The sequence below is a fragment of the Nomia melanderi genome, chromosome 5, assembly GCF_051020985.1.
Source record: "Nomia melanderi isolate GNS246 chromosome 5, iyNomMela1, whole genome shotgun sequence".
Taxonomy (NCBI): domain Eukaryota; kingdom Metazoa; phylum Arthropoda; class Insecta; order Hymenoptera; family Halictidae; genus Nomia; species Nomia melanderi.
Genome location: NC_135003.1, coordinates 13,657,477 through 13,680,037, shown reverse-complemented (window position 1 = coordinate 13,680,037; position 22,561 = coordinate 13,657,477). Strand labels below are relative to the sequence as shown.

Here is a 22,561-nt window from a genome sequence, read left to right as displayed (position 1 = left end):
CTCTGCTCTAAGTTATAATAATTGATAACAGAAGAATAATATTTCATTTGAATTCAAAATAGTCGAACAATGTTCATGCTCTGTTCAAAATCTACGCCACGTGACGCAAGGGGTTAACTAAATTAGACTGTCGCCAAGTTCGTTAGTAGCTTACTCAGAAAAACACCAACGAGTTCTAGAAAAGCCCTTTTTATTTCTAATCTCCTATAGAATATCACATTTTCTGTATTCAATTTCTTACATCGGTCTATGACAACACGCTCTCAGAAGCTCACACTCATTCGCCCCACACATTCCCGAATCTCAGATACAAATTACATACTATATAATGGTCATTCGCGTTGCTCTTACGCTCGTACTGTTAATTAATATAGGACAATAGAGGTGAAACAACAACGTGTCGAAGATTATTTGAACGATGGAAAAGATGGCGAAGCGGCGGTGTAAGTGTTAACTGATCGGTGTTTCCTTTGCCATCTCCTTTAATCTTTGGTTGAACGTCTGACGAATTTCAGCGATGGGTTTCAGCAGGAATATTGGCACGTGGTCGTCTCGCCTCTGCAACGAACAAGTTTTTATTAATAAAAACAAATTTGTATCCGGTGCCTAAAGGATTAACCCCTTATATAAAATGACGAGAATAGTTTCCAATCGATAATAAATTAGCATATTATTTCGTAGTACCTTGCGACGTCACTTTTAATTAATATTCTTTTAATGAATATTCGAAGCGTCCAAATTACTTGAAAACAATTACAAAAAGAAAACCGACGCCGCATCAAAATATTTTTTATATATCATTATTTTATTTATTTACATAGGTAGCTAAATAATAGTATAAACTATGATACCAAACCATTAATAACTAATAAATTATTAATAATTTTAAAGTAATACCGATAATAAATAAAAATCTAACACCATTTGCCTTTGTTATAATAATACGAGCTCTAGATTCTCACGGCGGTCAACGTGTTAATTAACAAAATGTATGCATCATAAAATGAAACTTGTTTTAATAAAAATAATATGCTTCCGTCATGCACGATGCTTCATGATTTAATCGTATCGTAAAGGGTTAACCGAAGTTTCAACCAGACTGAAGATTTCATTTTTTTACTGTCATTATTTAACAGTTTTAATATTCGTTTGTTCATCTAGTGAATAATAGACTTACCTGGAAAAGACATTCTCCTTCGAAGTCAACGAGTTTCTGTTTCCTGGCCCTCAATAGAAGACCGACGCATTTGTCACTGATGTGGGTGTAAATGTTGAACAGATCGCCGAACGTGATCGCGATGATGTCAGGTTGGTCCCGACACGGTGTGCCCTCTTGGTAAATGATCTCGCAGAGTTCGAGCACTTCTTTGAGAATGTGCGCAGTCGCTTTGCGACCGCGGATGTCCGTCAAGGAGCCGGCTTGTGGTCTGAAATTACGAAATATTCCTGTCAATTGAATCTCTTGTTGCGTCACTTCATTTTGTTTATCTCGACCGAGTTATCGAATTAATGAATTATTAATCTCGATTAATATTAATCTCGTATTACTTCGTTTCATTTATCTCGTCTGAGTTATCGAATCAATGAATTATTAATCTCGATTAACACTGGAACCACCGAGCATTTAATACGATTAATATGCAATCGCTATAAAAATTGTAATAATTGATTATTATCGATTTCTTCGGACATTCATTATAGTATTCAAGTGAAACTATTTACTTTCAAGATCATTTCGAGTATTCAATGCTTTTAAGATATCAATAATTCATTTCATTTATCTCGGCTGAACTATCGAATTAATGAATTATTAATCTCGATTAATATTAATCTCGTATTACTTCATTTCATTTATCTCGACTGAACTATCGAATTAATGAATTATTAATCCCGATTAATATTAATTTCGCATTACTTCATTTCATTTATCTCGTCTAAGTTATCGAATTCGTGGATAATTAATCTCGATTAGTCTTAATTTCGTTGTATCACTTCATTCCATTTATCTCGACTGAATTATCGGATTAATGAATTATTAATCTTATTGTTTCTATATTCTTCTATGTCCGGTGTTGGTTGTTTATTAAGAATTATCGTATAATTCGTGGTTCTCGTTAACAATTCATTATTCTCAGGAATTTCAGTTGAAAAATATCTGTCACTGTCGTTCTTCGTGTTTCACATTTGCTTTATTACTATTTATTTCAATAATCGTGGAACGAAATGAATCTTTTAATGTAAATTTAACTTTACAAATCGATTTAGTGTGTGAGAACATAATTCGATACTCTTAGACGAATTATCATTATCTTCAATTTTCATAAAGAACATTTACCTGCCATACTCTTCTTTCGTAAATTTACGTTTCTCGAGGTTCAGTCCGGATGTAAACGGATTCTTATTTTGTTTATCCATATGCTGGCTGGCATACTGATTGAACATCGCTACCTTGTCACTTAGGGATTCCTAGAACATAAACAAATATATTTCATTGTATAACAGTATTCCTATTCTGTTATCTATCAATAAACGATAGTAAAATAAACATTCTTCAACACTAAAATATTATTTAATTAATAATAAATATAATAAATAATATTTATCATTAATTAACACTTAAAAATTACAATACATTATTTCTCTTATTCAAATTTAACTTGTTACTTGGAACAAGGCATAGAAGTACAGATGTGAGAATTTTCTAATTTAGACATGTTATCATCTATATTTTCAATAACTATACACAATATATATTAATAAAAGCTCTCAGAGTTAGCACTATTACTGTAATAGTTATATAACTTTTATTCCACTTAAACATTTCCTTTTATCAAAATAATCAGTATGTTTATTAAAAAGTTAATAATCATCTATTGTTGGCAATAAATAAATAAAACTCTCACTTCGCACTACTGAATATTTCAATCGTGTTTGTAATTTATATTATTCATAATATAATTTTCATTCTACGCTTACTACGCTAGTCACTTCTTTGAAACACTGGTTTGTAGTGAGACACGCAGAATTCGTCTGTGAAAGGAACAACCCGTCGTTGAACTAACACTAGCATCGTTCTATATAGTATCAAAAGCGTCAGAGGCAGCAATAGGGTTTCTAATCCTCGAATGTCATCAAGCAACGCGCTCCATCCACGTATGCAGCATTTAGAACCGTGGAATTAACGTTGAGAAACTTATTAAGATGCTCTATTTAAATTTTTCGAAATTGTTCAATATTTTCCTTTTCGTAGATATTAATTATAATTTTTATTCGTTATTATATATATTTTAATCTGTCTTTTTCGAGTATTTTTTATAACTTTCAGACCTCGTTTAACGAATCACTCATTCAAGATAAATTTGTCGAATCATATAAATTGCTCTACATTCTAATTAGATCTTACTGGCAACAACAGTTCAACTACCAAACAGCTCACACAATAACAATTAAAATACCTAATCACCAATTCCATACTTTAAACCATGGTAACAACAATTCCCCTTCATTCCAACAAAATCAGGAACACCCAATCAAATACCAATCACAAACATTCGAAACATACTAACAAAATAATCTCGCATTTCTTTATTACCATTAAATAAGCGAAATAGAAAGAACTTTGAAATCCAACTTCCTCACCCGTAAATTTCGACAAGTTAAAAATAAATGAAAAACTTTCCTAGTATTTTCGCATTACGTTTACGTAATGGTATATATAAGCACACGATAAAATTTACGAATTGTATTTTCGGATTGTTTTCAGCGTTCGGGAGGAATTCACTTAATTCCGGGTGAAAAGTTTATTCTTCTTTTCCGAGTGCAATTTTTCAAATATTTTGGCCCGGACGTTAGAAGGGGGCACAGTCTCCACGACGTCAGTGTCACGGTGTGCCTAATCAGCCCGGAATGTTGGAGCACAGCCAGCCTGGACCATTTAACCGGCCCTGACCATAAAAGACAGCTCGATGGCATTCTGACAAATTTTCACCCGCTATTACTGCCGCGTGTCCATAGAACCAAAGCATCGTCCTACCAAGAAAATCTGTTTTCCGCACGCGTCATCGCTGAATGCCAAATATGCGGATAATGTGTATTGGAAGGTATGGAAATTATTGACACTTCTTCTTTGTTCCTTTTTAGCTTTCAGTTTTGTTATATTACTCTTTTCGTTATATTTATATTTATTTATTATTTATATTCTATTTATATTCTAATATTCTGTTAGTCTTTGACACGTTCGCTACTAGCGTCATATAATTGTGATGGTGATCTTGTATCTTATAGAATGAACATGGAATTAATCCTATGGATATTAGAAATGGTAAATGACGTTATATTTATGAACTCAATGACTCGTTTCAGTTTCATTTTTCGTTAGATAATGAAAATGAAATTAATCCTATGGATATTTTCCTATGGTTATGAGAAATGATAAACTAAATTATATTTAGGAACTCAATGACTCGTTTCAGTTTCATTTTTCTTTAGACAATGAAAATTAAATTAATCCTATGGATAAAGTTATTATAAATTATAAATTATGATATTATATTTAGGAACTCAATGACTCGTTTCAGTTGGAGTTTCTAAATATTTTGTTTAGAAGATTTATTGGATTGAAGAAAATGTAATTGAGAAGACGCTGGTAACGTGTTAATTACTAATTTTTATAATTATGTGTGTGCAAGTATAAATAATAAAGTGGTATGTAGGGAATATAAAAATTAGTAATTAGTATATGAATAGTAGAGTGGTATTTAAGAAATAAAACAACTAGTAAATTAGTAATTAAACAGTTCTCTCTTTAACTGATTGATCAAATGAAAGAATTCCACGGAAAAGAATTGTTCACGAATGTTTAATTAATTTAAATTTGGAGTGTTCTTTAAATTGTTGTGCACACTTAAGATATTTTTGTAGTTTGAGAGTGTTGCATGTAGATATATTAATTTTGATGGTAAAAGACAATCATTGTGAAAGAAGTCTTATTACGTATTAACGTGTATCTGCTTTTATTTATTTATACGCAGGAAGTGAAAAGGCTTTGTTACATAAATAAATGTATATGACAGATGGACTGACTTAGAATGTGACACGTGTGTGTGTGCAGATATAGCAAGTGGAAAACACTTAGTTAAAGGTATATCACATTTTTCAATTATAAATACATTTTTATTGTCGGAATGCTGCAACGCGTATCGAAGCTGTGCTTGCTAGTGCTATCACTGATTTCTCTGTGTTAACAAACATTAGTTGTTATCAAAGAAATTATCGATCTTATCGAAGTGTATCATTGCATCATTAAAAATTGAAGAAAATACTCGCATGATAAACATTTTTTAGACATTCGTTTTTTTAGAAACATTTTTAATTGAGGAATATAATCAATATTTTCAAAGCACAATTACAAACGTAATTACAAGTATATTCAATTGTATTCATGTTCTGCATAAAATGTATTTACAGCTGCATTGTTCATATAAAAAGTCTAACTATTCACACGATAAACAACAAACTTATATATTTAACAAACTAAGAGAGTCCTTAAAAAACAAAACCCATGAATTTAATTAACCAAACCCAAAGGAACATTTAAAGTCCAAACCCATTTCAATCCCATAATTCTACAATTAAACCGAAAAAAACCAGTTAAAATGAAAATACCAAAATCACCATACATCAGGAAACACAAAATTCAACTAATATATAATAATTCAGGAAATATTCAAAAGGAAACTGACAAAAATATATAATAATCTATAGACTCCAATAATCAATCAATCTAATAAAAAAAGACAACATAGCTCCAACAACTACAAAAATCACAAGAATAAACAAAAGTAAAATACAAAATACAATACTACCACCATCATCTAAAAGAATCAAGCACTAAAAGAATCCAACAACAGCAACCTAACAGAGCCATGAGATCCAGTGAAATGAGAATGCATATGATCAGACAACGAGCGAGATCAACGTGAAACGTCCAGCACCCGGCGCGCACTCCGACAACGTTACTCCAAACGAGTCATGCACACATTGTGTTCGTTGTATACTCACATACATCACTGAAGACATTATATCACACCGCGAATTATTCGAAAGTGAGGTCGGAACGGCTTAAGTTCCAATAATACTGTGCAAAAAAGGAATCAACGAGGGGGAATCGGATGTGGAGTCGCCGAAGTACCGCGGTTTTCTCGCGATATCGTGGTTTCTATAATATCTTGACGACTCGCGTCCGTCGAATACAGCGTCGCGACGCCGAGCACCTTTTTATAAGTCGGGATCGACGTCGAAAAGCTCCCACCAAGAATTTCCGGAGGGCCGGCTCACCACCAGCCGAAATATTTGCCGCATTTACGAGCCAATTCCGCGCGAATTCGGTGCTTTTGATTGGCTGCCAGGCGGCATCGGGCCCGCGCACCGGAAATGATGAATCTTCGATTCTGTCCTCATCGCATGCCTCGGTCACTGTCGTATTCATTCATGAGCCACTTCGGTGCCGCTCTTTCAGCGAGCGTTTCTAACGCATCTGTTGTTTGTTTACACGAGAAAACTCTCGGGCGAAACCTGTTACGGATTCATTCGATCGTTCCGAGTAGTTTCGTGGGTTATTCGGTCGTAATAATAGGTTTCAGTGAGCTTAGTTTTCAATGGAGATGATGAGTGGTTGGGTTAAAATTAGTCGGTTTGACGTGGTCTTTTGATTGTTTGGTAATAATCGAGGGGTTGAGTCGGTTTAGTTTTTAATGAAGATGAGTGGCTGGTTTAAAATAATCGTTTGCTTGGATGAGGTGTCTTGGTAAATGTGTTTGTAATTAGTCGGTTTGTCGTGGCCTTTTTATTATTTGGTAATAATTGAGGATTTGAAGGAGTTTAGTTTTTAATGAAGACTTTGTAAATGTGTTTGTAATTTGTCAGTTTGTCGTGGTCTTTTGATTATATGGAAATAATTGAGGATTTTAATGGGTTTAGTTTTCAATGAGAACGATGAGTATTTAATGAAAATAATATTTTTCTTCTATGAGATGTATTTAAAAATATATTCGTAACTATTCATAAATTAGTCGTTTTCTTGATTGTGCAATAATACGATTTAACTCTTTGCATTCTAAAAGTTATCTGCTAAAAATAACTACAATCTTCATCAATATATTGCTTCAATTCTTCAGTAATTATTCAGTAAGAATTTATTACCTATGGAAAAGCTTATTTTCTAAATTTTCTAAATATAAACTCGCACAAAAATAATATAGTTACAATATTCGAACTACAGGAAATATTCAACATTCCAGTTTTACCTCTCTTATTCCATATCACTTAATTGAATCGTAAGCTACCATTTGATAAACAATTTTTACAACTCGATAATCACAGATTAGATTAGACTAATACAGCAATATCGCGACTATAGTAAATTCAACAAATATGGAAGTGCCACGAACGTTTCACCCAGTTCTAAGAGCCACACATTCGCTCGTATAAAAATAAAAATGAAGATTACAGTCTAATTAAAATACAACAGCGTCGTATCCAGCGGTCAGCTGCTTTTCGTCCGTGAAACAAATATGCGATGTTCATCTTGAAGAGGAAATACGCAAGAGCCCGATTGGAACTTGGTTTAAACCAATACGAAGGAATCTTTGCTCGCATTCCTGGCTAAATTTAAGTACTAAGATTTCGATGAAATTCCAGCTGTTGCACATGGCCATAATAATGAATTCCTCCAACGGCTCGATAAACGTGATTAATTTCTTCAAAATAACCGTCGAGTAAGCGAGAATTAACTATTTCAGTGAAAATAGTGTAATAGTAATAGTATATAAGCTTATCTAACAATAAGTATTGCTATGATCGTTTCCATGAATCTATGTCTCACGTTTTAACTAAATAATCACGTTTTATTATTGCAATTGTATTTTCTTAAGCGATATCACGACTTAATCTAATCGTGGCTTAATGCAAGAGTATTGGTTGTAAAAATATCGGTGCATTCTGTTAGTAACATTCCTGATACCATTAACATTCCAATGTAATTACTCTTTGTAACATTAATTTATACTTTGTTTAAACTTATTCCTATCCTAACCAGTCAAATAACTGGCTACAAAATAAATATAAATAATTGTGGAAACAGAAACAAAAGAAAAGGAAAATTGAAAATATTCTCTATATTTAAACAATATAGAAATTGATATAAAAGTCAAACGGACGAAAAAAAACTCAGAATTGTCAATCAAATTTTAAAACTAGTCATCTGACATTTTAACAAAACCTCTTCATAAAATAATTCGGAATTGTCAATCAAATTTTAAAATCAGTCATCTGACAGTTTAACAAAGAAAACCTCTTCATAAAATAATTCACAGAACATCTTCCTAAAATACTTCTATTCCATTCGATAGCAACGGAATGAACGCAACTCGCTGCTAATGCCAATTTCATTCATTGAACCAGTGAAACACTAATTGAGACTTCTATTCATTGCTACCAAGGAAACCGAACTCTTCTGAGTACCTCTAAGAACTAGAATTTTTCATATAGAATACGATTTCGTAAGTGCAAGTAAATTGCGAGACAAGCATTACAAACAATGTCCCTCGGATTGGTTTCACAGACAGAATTTGTGACTGAAGCACCGAGTCTCGAAGAACTACGCTGCTACCAACATGGCGCCTCGCGTCTGCCAAATCTTCGAAGCTTCCGTTTGGCGCGTAAATGCTCGTGGTCGAAAGATTGTCGTTCAACACGTTCAAATTCAAATGAAATTAATCCTATGGATATTGTTATTATAAGTTATAAATTATGAGATTATATTTAGGAACTCAATGACTCGTTTCAATTTTATTTTTATTTAGATAATGAAAATGAAATTAATCCTATAGATAATGTTATTATAAATTATTATATTATATTTAGGAACTAAATGACTCGTTTCAGTTTCATTTTTCTTTACGGAATGAAAATGAAATTAATCCTATAGATAATGTTATTATAAATTATATTTAGGAACTCAATGACTCGTTTCGATTTCATTTTTCTAATACTTTCGAAAATTTATTGGATCGAAGAAAATTTAATTGAGGAGATCGTCACCGAAATAAACGTTGCTAGCGAACGCGTTAAATATGTCGAAGCAGGGATCGTCGGAATGTCTTCTATTCGCGTGAAACGAACGAATTACGAACGGTCTGATTTATGTGAACCCTAACTCGATCTAGCTCGTATATCGATATTCTGTCAGCGATAGAGTGTTCTTAGTCTGGTTAATTTGGGAGATTAGGAGCGGAAAGTGACTGCACTCGTTCCGTTGTCTCTCTGGCAACGCGGCGGACGTTATAACTTCCTAAATTACCATGCAATCGTCACGTGGACCGGGCCGATTTAGAAAATGTCTGCCGGATAATTAGTGCGGCGAGAATTAATCTTGTTGGGGGGCAAACGGCAGGCATCGTGTGACGTCCTCTATAAATGCAACTACACTGATATTAGTGTTGAGAACATATTTGTATTTGTGATGTGTTTGCCTTAAAAATATATTTGTGAATAATATCATGTAATTATGATGAAATAAATATATATTATACATATTGCATACATAATATTATTTGAAATATTTTTATATAAAAATATATAATATTATTATATAAAAAATTCAAACCCACGATGAAAATTTTCACTCGTATTCGACAAATCTAAATGTTATTCGTTTATTCTTCATACAAATCAAACATTACTTATCTATTATCAATCTATAACCTTTAACCCTTTGCAGACGACTGTCGACATTTCATATTTGAAAGACTAAGTTGCAGACGAATGATTTAGTTACTCGAACAGCCAGAAATCATCGCGTGGTTTCCTTTTTTGATATTAATTAGGCATTTGATATATAGTTCAGCTTTATCTACTCAAGGTCTTCTATATTTCAAAGAATCTTCGTCCGCAAAGGGTTAAACTACACGTGGATACAGAATAAACAAAATTTTTCTCCGTTTCTACTAAATTATTAACAACAAAGTAGTCTCATCGAGCTCAATTGTGAAAGAAAACGTAAAACTAAGGGTTAAAATCATTCGAAACATCTTTCTGAGACAACCTGTAGCGCCCATTAAGCCGGTGCTACTCGTTGTCTGCGTAATGAATCAGCCCTGAAATTATTTGTGCGCGTAGCTACGTACGTAGCGAGGAACCCCGTCGGAAAGCAGAGGATTCTGACGCATCGCAGGTAAATTTACATGCGACGCTCCGCGAACGACTGCTGTGAGTATGCCACGGTGGAATTCGGGTTTACTATTATAGTCGAGGGCATCGCGGCGGCGGCGGCGGCCGCTGACGTAGCCGTTCATTGATGAACGCGCGGCCGACGACGCAAAAACGGATCTAATTCCGCGTTTCCGGTACCAACGATCATCCAACGGCGGGGGATGCTGCTCCTTTTACGGTTTCACGGACCGACCCCGAGCAGGCTGGCCATTTGGAACGCGCGCGGCCATTTGGTTCGCGCTATAAGAAGAATGCCCGAGAAAAGGTTATTTGGAATTCGTGCTCTGTGTATACCTTGACACGATGCTACGACCGATACTCTGTTTATTTACGTTCGGATAGACGGTTCGGGTTTTGTCAGGTTTACGGGTGTAGGTTGGTTATGTGGGTTTTGCTTAGCAAATTCGTCCTTTTCAATGTCAAACTTAGCCTTTTGTGAATGAAATTTATCTTTTTGGGAATGAAGTTCCTCTTTTTGAATGTCAAATTTATCCTTTTTTGAATTAGATTTACCTTTTGTATGTCAAATTCACCCTTTTGTGGGTGAAATTCAAATTTACCCTTTTGTGAATGAAATTTATCTTTTTAGGAATGGAATTCATCTTTTTGAATGTCAAATTCACACTTTTGTGGATGAGATTCACCTTTTGCGAATCAGATTTACCTTCTGTGAATGAAATTCACCATTTTGCAAATCAAATTCACTCTTTCGCAAATCAAGTACCCCCACATGCATATTTCATTTAAAAAACCATCAAACCTTAATTAATTAGTAAGAAATCAAAAATTCCATTACAAACTTGTGTTAAATATTACATTTACTTAAAAGTAATTACCAATTCTTTAAAGTTAGTACATATTACGTACCTAATTCACGTAATTACATAATAGATTCAAAGTAAATAATATCAAACATTGATAAAATTAATAGAAATTAATCGACAAATTGACAATTGAACTAATAACTATGTCAATAAACTTTCACTTTGAATGAGGAATCCGTAACTTTCTTATTATTCCAATGAATACTTCAATCTTGAAACTCTCCCAAAGTAGAAAAAAAGCAATAAATATCAACTAAGGAAACGAAAGTTAAAATGAAAGTATATTTTATTACAACATTAACCATTCTAATGTTGCAGTGCCAAGCATAAAATTGTTTCCAAGTAACCTTTCCCACAAATCTTCATCGACAACACTGTTACACGATTGAACAGAGGAATGTGTCTGACTTATAACAGACACTACCACTTAAAATCCTATTCAAGTAGACTCAAGTGACGCGATTAGCATGCAACATTGATTTCACGCTTCGATTTTATCCAAAAAATTAGTAATGCCCAATTTCATAAAACTACTCGACACACATTATTTTCATTGCGACTAATAATTAACCTAACAATACGTTAGGTAAAAAATATCGTCTTCGCCTCCTTAAAAAGAGTTAAATATTTCTAGTGAGAAACTTCTAAGTGCAAAGGGTTAAGTTTCGTATACTTTAAATAATTTTCGTCCTCAAAGGGTGAAGTAATGATAATAATAAATCATCTATATTAATTAGTGTTCAATCCTTAATCATTTCTTAAAGAAACATCTGTTATCCTTTTAAAGATTGCAAAAAGAAGAAATCTAGCTTCAGTATTAAAACAAAGATACAAAATTCATTATAGATTTCGTTTTCTTTTACAACTAGTATAATTTACAATTAATCTATTTTGATCGAATTACGAGCAAATATGATCTGTTACCCTTTTAAATTTGCAAAAAGAAGAAATTTAGCTTCAGTATTAAAACAAAGATACAAAATTCAAGCTTACAATTTTCATTTTCTTTTACAACTAATATAATTCGCAATCAATCTATTTTGATCGAATTACGAGCAAATATGATCTGTTACCCCTTTAAATTTGCAAAAAGAAGAAATCCAGTTTCAGTATTAAAACAAAGATATAAAATTCAAGCTTATAATTTTCGTATTCCTTTACAACTAGTATAATTCGCAATCGATCCATTTTGATCGTATTACGAACAAAAGTAACAACAGTAATGGAACAGGTTTCGTCAGAATAGACTCATCAAGCAGTCCGTTCTTTCTCAAAGAGCGTGACAAAAAAGACAAGGCATAAAGACGTACGCAACGAAACAGTTCGGAGCGCCGTCTGTGAACCTAACGTAACACGTCGAATCAGGGCCTGAGCACGTGCGAGATATAAATAATTCCAGGAGCCACGGGAGCTCAGGCTCGTGCGACGTTCCGTTTCGTTTGAATGAAACCGACACGCGTCCTTCTGAACGCCGAAACGGTGCTAATAAATTTCTCAACAATTATGCGCAGAAATTCTTCCCAAGACTAGACTAGCCTTCTGTTGCACTGCACAATAAATTGCAGTCGCATCGCGCGCGTTATGATGGATCGCCTCGTGGGAACAACAATAAAATGGTAATATATTCTGAAAGCTCTCCTTTGGGAACGTCTCTCGTCATTTTCGTGTGCATTGCTCGGAAATCGAATCAATCGCACCGAAAAACATTTTCGTTTTTATTCGATTAAAATATTCATCGACTGCATGTTATATGCATAAAATATTCATCGAATTATTTTATTGTCGTTTTCTCTTGCTGACATTGGTACAAAGTAATTTTTACAATTTCTAACTTCATAAATTCAACTGCATGTTATATGCACTTTGTTATTTTATTTCAGCTTCATCTTCGGTGCATTCAAATGATAACATTTCCTCAGTTCTTCAATTCGAGGAAATATTCGAGTGCCCGAGTATTTCGACTTGGTAAACACGTGAGACTGAAGATTTCCGAAACACGTAAAGTAGTGGAATCGTTTATACAGCGAATACTTCTGTTCATGAAAACACTGGAATTTTTTACGAACGGAGGAATGCGTTTAAATTTTGTAAGCTTTTGGAATTCTTTGTTAAATGAATTGTAAGTTCAACGTTTTATCACTTATCCTTTCTATAGCGAAAATACGAAGCAAGAGTTATTAATTGTTTGCATTCGAGAGGCAACTTTTAGTCATTTGATTGAACGCAGCATGATAAAATGAAAAATTCAATTGATGCATTCTTCGAGTTTCTATAGAAATTTCACAAAGTTCTTTTAATTTCTCAGTAGTGTTAGTGTTAATGACAGTGTCATATAGTTGTAACATGGTCTCAATACCAAAACCGATATAGAATTATACAATAAAACATCTTTAACCGCAATTAGGAAAGAAATCATAGAGCAAGTTAAACTCTCAATTGATGCGTTCTTCGAGTTTCTATAGAAATTTCACACAGTTCTTTTAATTTCTCAGTAGCGTTAGTGTTAATGACAGTGTCATATAGTTGTAACATGAATTCAATACTAAAACCGATCTAGAACTTGTGAACACCAGTGTATCAGAAGAAAGACCGGAAACCCCTCCGAATCTCAAGGAAATTGTTCCAACTTCCATCAGGAGAACTGCAAACAATTCGCACTAATTGCTCGGCAATTCCAACGCGAACTCGTTCCCTAAAGATCTCGCTAGCTCGAAATGGCTCGAACGGCTAACAGACGTCTGTTACAAAATGATAGAACTTTCCACAGGACGATATTCCTGAGAAGTCTCGCGCGCGCGAGCGCGCGCGGAGTCAGCGCCAAAATCACGTATTCTAGCGTGTAACTCGGTTTAACCGGCTCGGCGGGTCTAAAATTACGTTGCATTTCGGAGCGCTGAATAAATCGTGCTAATCATAATCCCCGCCGGAAAGAAGACGTATCGGTTTGACTAATTAGAGGCGAGACGGAGATCCTCTTAAGACTATTTCCACCGAAGACGCTGAGGGATACCTGAGATTTTCAGTTATAATTATTTTCTAAGTATAGTCGTACATGCTGAATTGAATTTCCGACTTTTGCAATGATGATTGTTAACTTAACTACAGGGAATGTCCAAAATTCAATTAAGGAATGATTGATTCAAGTGAGGATAGAATTTTAAGTTGGAAGTTTAGTTTTTTGACACTTTCGGTAGAAATAGTGTTCACTAGGTTTACTTATGAATAGATCACGTTTTCTTTGAAAGAACGACGTAAGAGACGACATAATTGTACACAATGATCTTATAAATGAAATTATGAGATGTTTGGATAAAAAATAGTACCAGTGGCAAACAAATAATATAAACAGTTTCTGTAATTTCTTTCATCAAGTTTGAAATCGGTGAAATTGACTTGTTCGGTAAACCTAGTGTTAAAAAACAACTTAAGAAATATTACACAATTATACACAATGGTCTTATAAATGAAATTATGAGATGCATGGATGAAAGCCACTTCGAGTGACAGAAAGAGAATATAAACGTTCGGTAAACCTAGTGTTACCGCATTGCGTACCGGTTAATTATTAGAAAATAATTATTAAAATTGGAATTCGAGGCTGGTGATTTGCAATCAGATGAACTTGCGTCACTACATATAAAGTATTCAAGCATCTTATTATTTGATAAATTTAAAATTAAATCAGTCTTAATAAAACTGAATATTTTCTTCAATAATCTAGTAGTTAGCAAAGCTACTAAGGCAAAGATTTCTATAAAAATCAAATTTTTCGTTTCCGCACGCAATTGGAATGCGAGGCTGGTGATTGTCAACTATACGCAAAATCTCCAAATACCTTATCATTCCATAAATTTTCAAATAATCATTTCTAATAAAACTGAATATTTCTTTCAACAATCTAGTAGTTAGCAAAGCTACTAAGGTAGAGATTTCTATAAAAATCAGATTTCTTATTTCCGGATTTTACGAAAAATCTCCAAATACCTTATCATTCCATAAACTTTCAAATAATTTTCAAATAATCTTCAAACAATCATTTCTAATAAAACTGAATATTTCCTTCAACAATCTAGTTGTCAGCAAAGCTACTAAGACAAAGATTCCCATAAAAAAGCGAGACTTCTCATTTCCGGCAAGCAATGCGTTACCGGTCGGCTCCCGATGATTACGAACTGCGCAGCGATTCGACAGCCGTTGGCACTCGCCGCGGGATCTCGAAGTAATTAGGCGAATCCGCGTCAACGGAATTACATAACCGCGGCGGATTCGACTCATAAAACTTGCGAGATGACACCGGGCCACGATTTAGATCGTCTTCCCGCTGGCGGTACCCCGCCGGGAAACGGGAATGGCGAAATAACTGAAAACTATAACGGCGCGGCGCGGCTGAATTCCTTCGTCGCGCGAGGAACCAAGCATTATAAATAAAATCCTCGCCGGCGAGCGTTGTCCGGAACGAAAAAAGAATGTTAACACGTTGCGCGCCGGCCCCGCGACAATGCGGGATTTTTGGTCTACCGTTTAATTGCTAATCGTACATTAACCCTTTGCGAACGAATGTCCACATTTCGGCGAGATGAAGTTTTCATGTTTCGAGGATTAAGTTAACAAATAATTTGATTACTCAAACACCAACAGAGCACGTAGTTTCTGTTTTTCTTATCATTTAAGTAATTGATATATAATTTAGCTTCATCTGAATATTTTGTATATTTCGAAGAATCTTCGTTCGCGAAGGGTTAATGTAACATTTTAGATATGTGTAACACAGATCCGAACTAAAATGACAAAATCGAATTCCTTGTTCTTTTTCGCAAGTTACAAATCTCGGTTTGATTGATGTTTAAAAATATGTTAACCCTTTGGGCGGTTGCCGACGTTAACTTCTTGTGCTATAAACTACTTTTTCTTTGATATAGATTGAATATTGCGTTTGTATTGTTTTTAAAATGAACGTAGATATAAATTAAGTATCAAATTCTTTTCTTTTACTAATGGATTGTTGATAATAAATTAATTTCGTCGAGTACAGCTGCAAGAAGTGTTTGGAAGGTTTCAAAATGGCGGCTGCCGAAGTGAAAGTTAACCTCTTGTAATACTGTGTTTGTATTGTTTGTAAAATGAACGTAGATATAAATTAAGTATCAAATTCTCTTCTTTTACTAATGGATTGTTAATGATAAATTAATTTCGTCGAATACAGCTGCAAGACACCATAGAACAAGAGGTTATGTTCGAAAAATAATCCTCGCAATATCATTTAATAACGCATGTTAATTAATAAGTTCTATAATTCTTAAAGGTTCTATTGTATTTCATCTTTATAAAATCGTTAATACCATTCACAAAATTCTAAAATCCATTCGTTTTCTTTACCACGATGTTTCACATCCTCGAATAGCATCGTCGCGATAGGGTTAAATGAATGATCGCGGAGTCATTGAACGCGAGAAATTGATCGAGGTCCGTCGAAAATAACCTCCCCGTCTGCGTTAAATTCCAAAGTTGGAGAACAGGAATTCCAACGAGGAACGCATTCCCGAGTGTTGTTTAGAATCGAAGTTCCCTTGTGATTTTATCGCGCCGACGATTCGACCGTCCGCCGCGCGAATATTAAAGGAAATTATGTGCTCCCGCTTGACAGGGGTGAGCGCTGGCGCCTAACCAAGGTCACGGATAAAGAAATTGAGTCCTTCCGAGTGTCCGTTGACCTCTTTTTGTGCTCATGCTTGGAATATCTTCGGCGCGGCCGGCCTCGTAATACTAAATGTCACAATACTCACGATGACTGACAAGCGAAGCCTCTCCAGCTACAATTTCGACCGTCGTGAAATTCCGTGGAATTTTGGGAACAATTCTTTTTCTCGACGGCTGGCGCGACATCAGTTTCATGTTAGCAATCGTTGCTTTTTCTTCGTTTGACAATGAGATAACTTTATTAATGTTACTTTTATTCATAATTTGATTTGACAGAATTTAAGGAAGATTTGTTCTATCAAATATTTTCTTTACTGTTAATTTTGTTCATAATTTGGTTTATTATTATTTAAGAGGGGTTTATTCTATTAAATATTATGTTTACTGTTAATTTCATTCATGATTTGATTTAATACAATTTAAGAGCATTAGATACCATTATTTACAATACACAATTCTTTTCGAATAATCATAGTTTAACTAAGTAAACTATAATAATTCAATTTCGTTGTGAGTCACCGATGACCCCCATGGCATTCAACGCGTTAACACATTGCGTACCGGCTAATTTCCAGAAAACTGAAATTATTAACTAAACTTATATCACTATACATAGAAAAACTCAGATATCATATTGTTATGCAATATATTTTAAACATAATCAATTTGAAATAAATTTTATATTTTTCTCAGTGCTGTGGTAATTAGCGAAGTCGCATAGCTAAGTGTCTTTACAAAAACAAGATTTCTCGTTACCGGTGCGCAATGTGTTAACTTCAACCAGCGAACAGTTAAAAACTGTTCACTCCCATCCGACGAAAAACCGGTGAAAACTCGCATCGACCCGACGGAACGCCGAAGGAAAGGGAAAACGCAACGCACTCTCTTATTTCAAAGCAAGTGGCCGGCGTCCAGGAAAGAGGAAACGGAATGCTGCACGCAAATACCGTTCCGTGACTAATTCACTGGCAACTGCCAAATCGTTTGGTCGGACCACCAACCGAGGAAAGTGTTTCGTGTTCGGATGGTCGAATGTCGGTCGCGTGTCGTTGACACTAATGTTGCAACCCGTTGTTCCCGCGTTCTTCCCAAGCTTTTCCTGGCGTTCGTGAATCGCGCGAGATTTTTCGCGGCGTTCGTAACCGCTAAATCGCATGTTCACACGCGGCCCACGTGCAAATCTCGTGCATCGAGAAATCCGAGTTTCGAAACGGGCGCGTCTCATCTGCGGCTCTTCAGCATGTACGTCTACAATGTGAACATTGGATAATTGCAACACTCGACACTCAAGGTTGCAATTATGGAGAGGTATAGTGTAGAGGTAGAGTTTGCAGACTATCGATAAGTTGAAAAGTTAGAATCTCGTCTGAGGCTTTAGCATGTGCATTTACTATGTGAACATTGGATGATTGCAACACTCAACACTGAACACTCAAGGTTGCAATTATGGAGAAGTATAGTGTAAGTTAGAGTTGGTAAACTATCGATAAGTTGAAAAAGTACAGTTTCTTTTACGGCTTTAGCACTTGCATGTACAGTGTGAACATTGGATAATTGCAATATTCAACACTCAAGGTTGCAATTATGGAGAAGTATAGTGTAAAGGTAGAGTTGGCAGACTATCGATAAGTTGAAAAGTTAGAATCTGATTTGAGGCTTCAGCATGTGCATCTACAGTGTGAACATTGGATAATTGCAACACTCAACATTCAAGGTTGCAATTATGGAGAGGTATAGTTTTCCACATAAGCATGTAATTCTTCTTTGTTTCGCTTCGATCTTTCATTAAAATATACTCTACGTGCATTCGTCCTGCGTTCGACGAGTACACGCTCCATTTTTCAATTTTACTGCACGCAGAACCAGAGGTTTTTCCAACGAAATTCCATAGTTAACTGGTTAAAACTGGTCAACATAGATTACTTTAAAAGCAACATATTCAAAGTTACATAAAAGATACATCCAAAGTTTCATTCCAATTCATTAATAAATAAAGTATATTGAAGTTTATTTAGATTGTCTCACTTTCATATTTACGGAATAATAACCGATAACATAGGATAGTTTCACTAAAACTACCAGACGAGTCAAAATTACCCAAACCTACTCTCTCCTTTGCCATTATTAATATAATAAATATTTCTCTGAGAAATCATTCAAGAAACAGTTTCAGCATCAAACTGAATTGTAAATCGATTGAAATCTCAACAGATACTTGGAGTTTCCATAGAGAAATTTCAAAATGTCAATTTAACTGCTCGGTAGGTTTAATGTTGAAGCTCGACTGAAAGGCAGACAATCCATCGTCGCGACGGGCGTGATATACACGGAAATCGCAGCGCTCCGGCGACGGTTATTTCGAGCCCGCGGACGCTATTCCCGTTGGTCCGCGTCACGACTCCGGCTTCCGCGGAACGGCGAATCGGCGAACGTTCACGTGGCAAATCATTTTCGACCGACGCCGAGGTCGCCTCGCGGATATCCGTCCCGGGAAATAAACAAATACACCGTTCCACGGAACACGGAGGCGTAAATCGAACGGGATATAGGTCATGGATCCGATCAGGAATTCGAGAGATCTCTACCAAGATGGCGTCCTCTTCGTCACGTTGGAATATGCATCCGTTCCGACGAATTAGCGGGAAACCGTTTCGGATGTAAGTATTTAAATGTTGGAAATATTTTGTTGGAAATATTTCACGTTTTATAAGTAGATGCAGATGATACTTTTTGAGGTTAACTTAAGAAATTAGTAAATTGAAGAGCGAAGCTGTTTTAGCTTAATATTTGGTACGTTGATGTTTTATTACGGTTTAATATTATCGAATTTTATAGTTTTATTGCAGAGCAGAGACCTCTTGAGTGCAAAGGGTTAATATTAAAAGAATGAAATAATATTAGAATAATAATGGTATTTGTTATATATAATTTTATGTTGTTATATGTTGTATTTATTAATATTGAAGTGATAATATTCAGAAACTATCGAGTAATTGGAGTGACACTTGTTTCTAAGTTTTTATCAAAACTGTCATTTAAATACTTGCAAACTAAAAATTCTAAAATGGATCAATTTCAGCTGATAGCTTTAGTACTAGCAAATATGAATATGTATTTTTCAAAATTGCCAATTGCGAGTTGAAATAAACTGAAACGTTGATAAAGGGTTCGGAAAAATTGAAAGTTATACATACGTTATGCGAATTACATTTTTAATCTAAACATTATGTCCTACCAGATGTGCTTTGAAATTATTTAGTAACTATTTAATAATTATTTAGTACTAGACTGATTTAATATATCCTAACATCGCAGGTAAGATGTTTGAAAATAATTACTCTTCATTTCATGATTAATAATTCGACCATGAATGCATTGCCATAATTAAGATATTTATTCTAACTGAAATATTTTTTCAGGTTAAGAAATATTCGAGCTCACTGGCGAGGTCACTCATCGTCCACGACCATGAAGTGAATATAATAATTAAAACATTTTGGAAAAGATGAAGATGACGAATCATCGTTCGCTACCCCTGAGTTAGTCACTCGAGCGAACAATGGACTATGACGCATCGTAAAGGGTATCTATACTCTCTTCACCTTCCAAACTTTCATATATAAGTTCAGAAAAATGCCAAATGCATTAGTTTCAATGTTCGTCATTTTTCCACGTAATTCTGCGTATACGTGTCGTCATCATATTTTATTAACTCTTTGCAGTGGGAAGTTTTTCACTAGAAATATTTCAACATTTTCTGATGAGATAAAATCGAAGCTATTTTATTTGAATATTTCTCAAAATGATGCATTATAGGAAATATAATATTAAATATCAAATTTTATAGTTTTACTGTGTGAAATCAAGTGGTGAGTGAGAGTCACCTCTCGAGTGCAAAGGGTTAAGAAGTTAGTGTTTCAACCTTTACATACCGATATTTTTTTATTTATCAACACGTACTTATTTATTGGCTAATTTTCAGAAAACTGAATTGTGCGGATGGCAATTTTTACTGAGGTCAACTTACATAGAGAAACTCAGATGTCATATTGTTATGTAATATATTTTAAATAGATAATCAATTCGAAATTTTATATTTTCTTCAATGGTAATTAGCGAAGTTGCATAGCTAAGTGTCTTTATATGAAAACGAGATTTCTCGTTACCAGTACGCAATGTGTTAATTTATTCATTTGACTATGCATAAATGTAATTTTGATACATTAATAGTAGGCATAAAGTCGAATGTATAAAATAATACAATGAAAATCCATTTTATAGATAAAAATGGCTACTTGCAAGGGTTAAATAATGAAGTTTACTATTTAACATTGATAAAGTTTAGTAGTTAATCACGTTACTAAAGAACACTTCTTTTTCAGTTGGGATGTAAGACAAATGTTGGTTAACCTTACAAGAATGTTATAGTTATTTATGACATAGTAAAGGGAGCCATAAAGACAACGAAGAGGATGAAACTCATAATAAATGTAAATATTATAATGACATTAAAGATGTTTGAATCATACTGTGGTACAAGAATTTACATTGGTTTCGACAGGTTAACGTGGTATTATATATCACTAATGTTCTTCCTATGGAAAATAAAAATGAATTATTAATTATTTGGTATCACAATTCTTACGTTACGCTATATTGTTATTTACGCTACCGAACAGATTTATTTGACTATCTCATAAGTTATAATTATTTTCTTGTAATTTTGAAGTTCATATCATATCAATGTTCTACCTATGAAAAGTAAAAATGAATTACTAATTATTTGGCATCACAATTCTTACGTTACGCTATTAATTTACGCTACTGGACAGATTTATTTGACTATCTGTAAATTATAATTATTTTCTTGTAATTTTGAAGCTTTCATCGATGACCGTGGTCAACGTATTAATAGATTCGATGAAATAAACAACGTGTACAGGTCATATTCGAGTTAATCAAGAATCCGACGCAAGGAACGATTTGATTATTGACATGCTCTTTATCCGTGGTATCATGGCTGCAGCGAATGACGTTCCAAATGATCGACGCGAGAATATATTCTAAAGCTGGCACTGACCTCCTCCTCGGAGTCGGTATAACAGCGGTCCATCTTGTGTCCGATGATCGATCGATAATTGCCGAGAAAAACGAGTCGATGACGGTCGCGTAGGATTGAGGATAGAAAAATGATTTCTAATTCGAAAGGTTGGCCAGTTTTCACAGTGAACACTGATCTCGCTTAAAGTGCCTTTCAGATCACTGTGTTATTCTATTTCTGGTAAAGGAAACACGTGATTTCGTCGACATGTTGGTACGAAAATTCGAGTTAGCGCGCACGGTTCGTTCTAACATGCCCGAGAGGAAAATCAATAGTGAAGAAGACACGTTTTATGGTCGACTGAACGCATTAATTGAATATAGTAATTCTGGGTACTGTAAATTACACGAATAACAGAAATCTATTGCATCTATTGATTCCATTCGTAAATAGAAGCTATTACCAGTAGTCAACTTTTGTCAAGACTGATGAAAGATTGCCCTAGTTCCTTGGGGTGAGCAGTTTAGCTAAATGAGAACTTAAGAAGAAGCTTTGCTAACTACATTTACAAAATTTGATTATGTATCTTGAAGTATAGTCCAGAGATCCAACTTCTCAAGCTTGTAAACAACTGGGAAGCTACTTCCAGTCGAATGAAACCTTAAAAAGAAGATTTCCTAATTACATTTACAAAATTTGATTATATATGCTGAAGAATAGTCTAGAGATC

General features: G+C 34.5%; 1 protein-coding gene and 1 long non-coding RNA gene across 8 annotated transcripts; one reads left to right on the top strand and one right to left on the bottom strand.

Annotated features, from left to right (window-relative positions):
• Window positions 1-173: 173 nt before the first annotated feature.
• Window positions 174-22,036, bottom strand: LOC116424025 (actin-binding Rho-activating protein). Of its 3 annotated transcripts, XM_031969918.2 has the most exons (5): window positions 5,865-5,885; window positions 2,977-3,030; window positions 2,336-2,466; window positions 1,178-1,427; window positions 174-558 (listed from the first exon to the last, which is right to left on the bottom strand). In XM_031969918.2, the coding sequence occupies exons 1-5, from the start codon at window positions 5,871-5,873 to the stop codon at window positions 451-453; spliced, it is 552 nt and encodes a 183-aa protein (XP_031825778.1). In that variant the 5' UTR covers window positions 5,874-5,885; the 3' UTR covers window positions 174-450. The 3 variants fall into 3 exon arrangements, with proteins under 3 accessions (XP_031825778.1, XP_031825787.1, XP_031825795.1); XM_031969927.2 differs by lacking the exons at window positions 2,977-3,030; window positions 5,865-5,885 and adding an exon at window positions 21,871-22,036; XM_031969935.2 differs by lacking the exons at window positions 2,977-3,030; window positions 5,865-5,885 and adding an exon at window positions 6,061-6,273.
• LOC116424037 (uncharacterized) lies at window positions 18,084-21,316 on the top strand. 5 transcript variants are annotated; one of them, XR_004234372.2, is made up of 4 exons: window positions 18,084-18,098; window positions 19,056-19,447; window positions 20,210-20,373; window positions 21,173-21,316. It is a non-coding gene; the product is annotated as an uncharacterized LOC116424037 (long non-coding RNA). The 5 variants fall into 5 exon arrangements; XR_012998644.1 differs by having other exon boundaries at window positions 18,097-18,111; XR_012998642.1 differs by lacking the exon at window positions 18,084-18,098 and adding an exon at window positions 18,237-18,251.
• Window positions 22,037-22,561: the final 525 nt, after the last annotated feature.

What these genes read in the sequence shown, in the direction of transcription:
- LOC116424025 (XM_031969918.2), bottom strand. An exon ending in TCAAAGAAGTGACTAGCGTA is followed by an intron (nt 2,467 to 2,976) that starts GTAAGCGTAGAA and finishes TTTATGTTCTAG; the next exon opens with GAATCCCTAAGTGACAAGGT. An exon ending in AAGGAGAATGTCTTTTCCAG is followed by an intron (nt 559 to 1,177) that starts GTAAGTCTATTA and finishes TGTTCGTTGCAG; the next exon opens with AGGCGAGACGACCACGTGCC.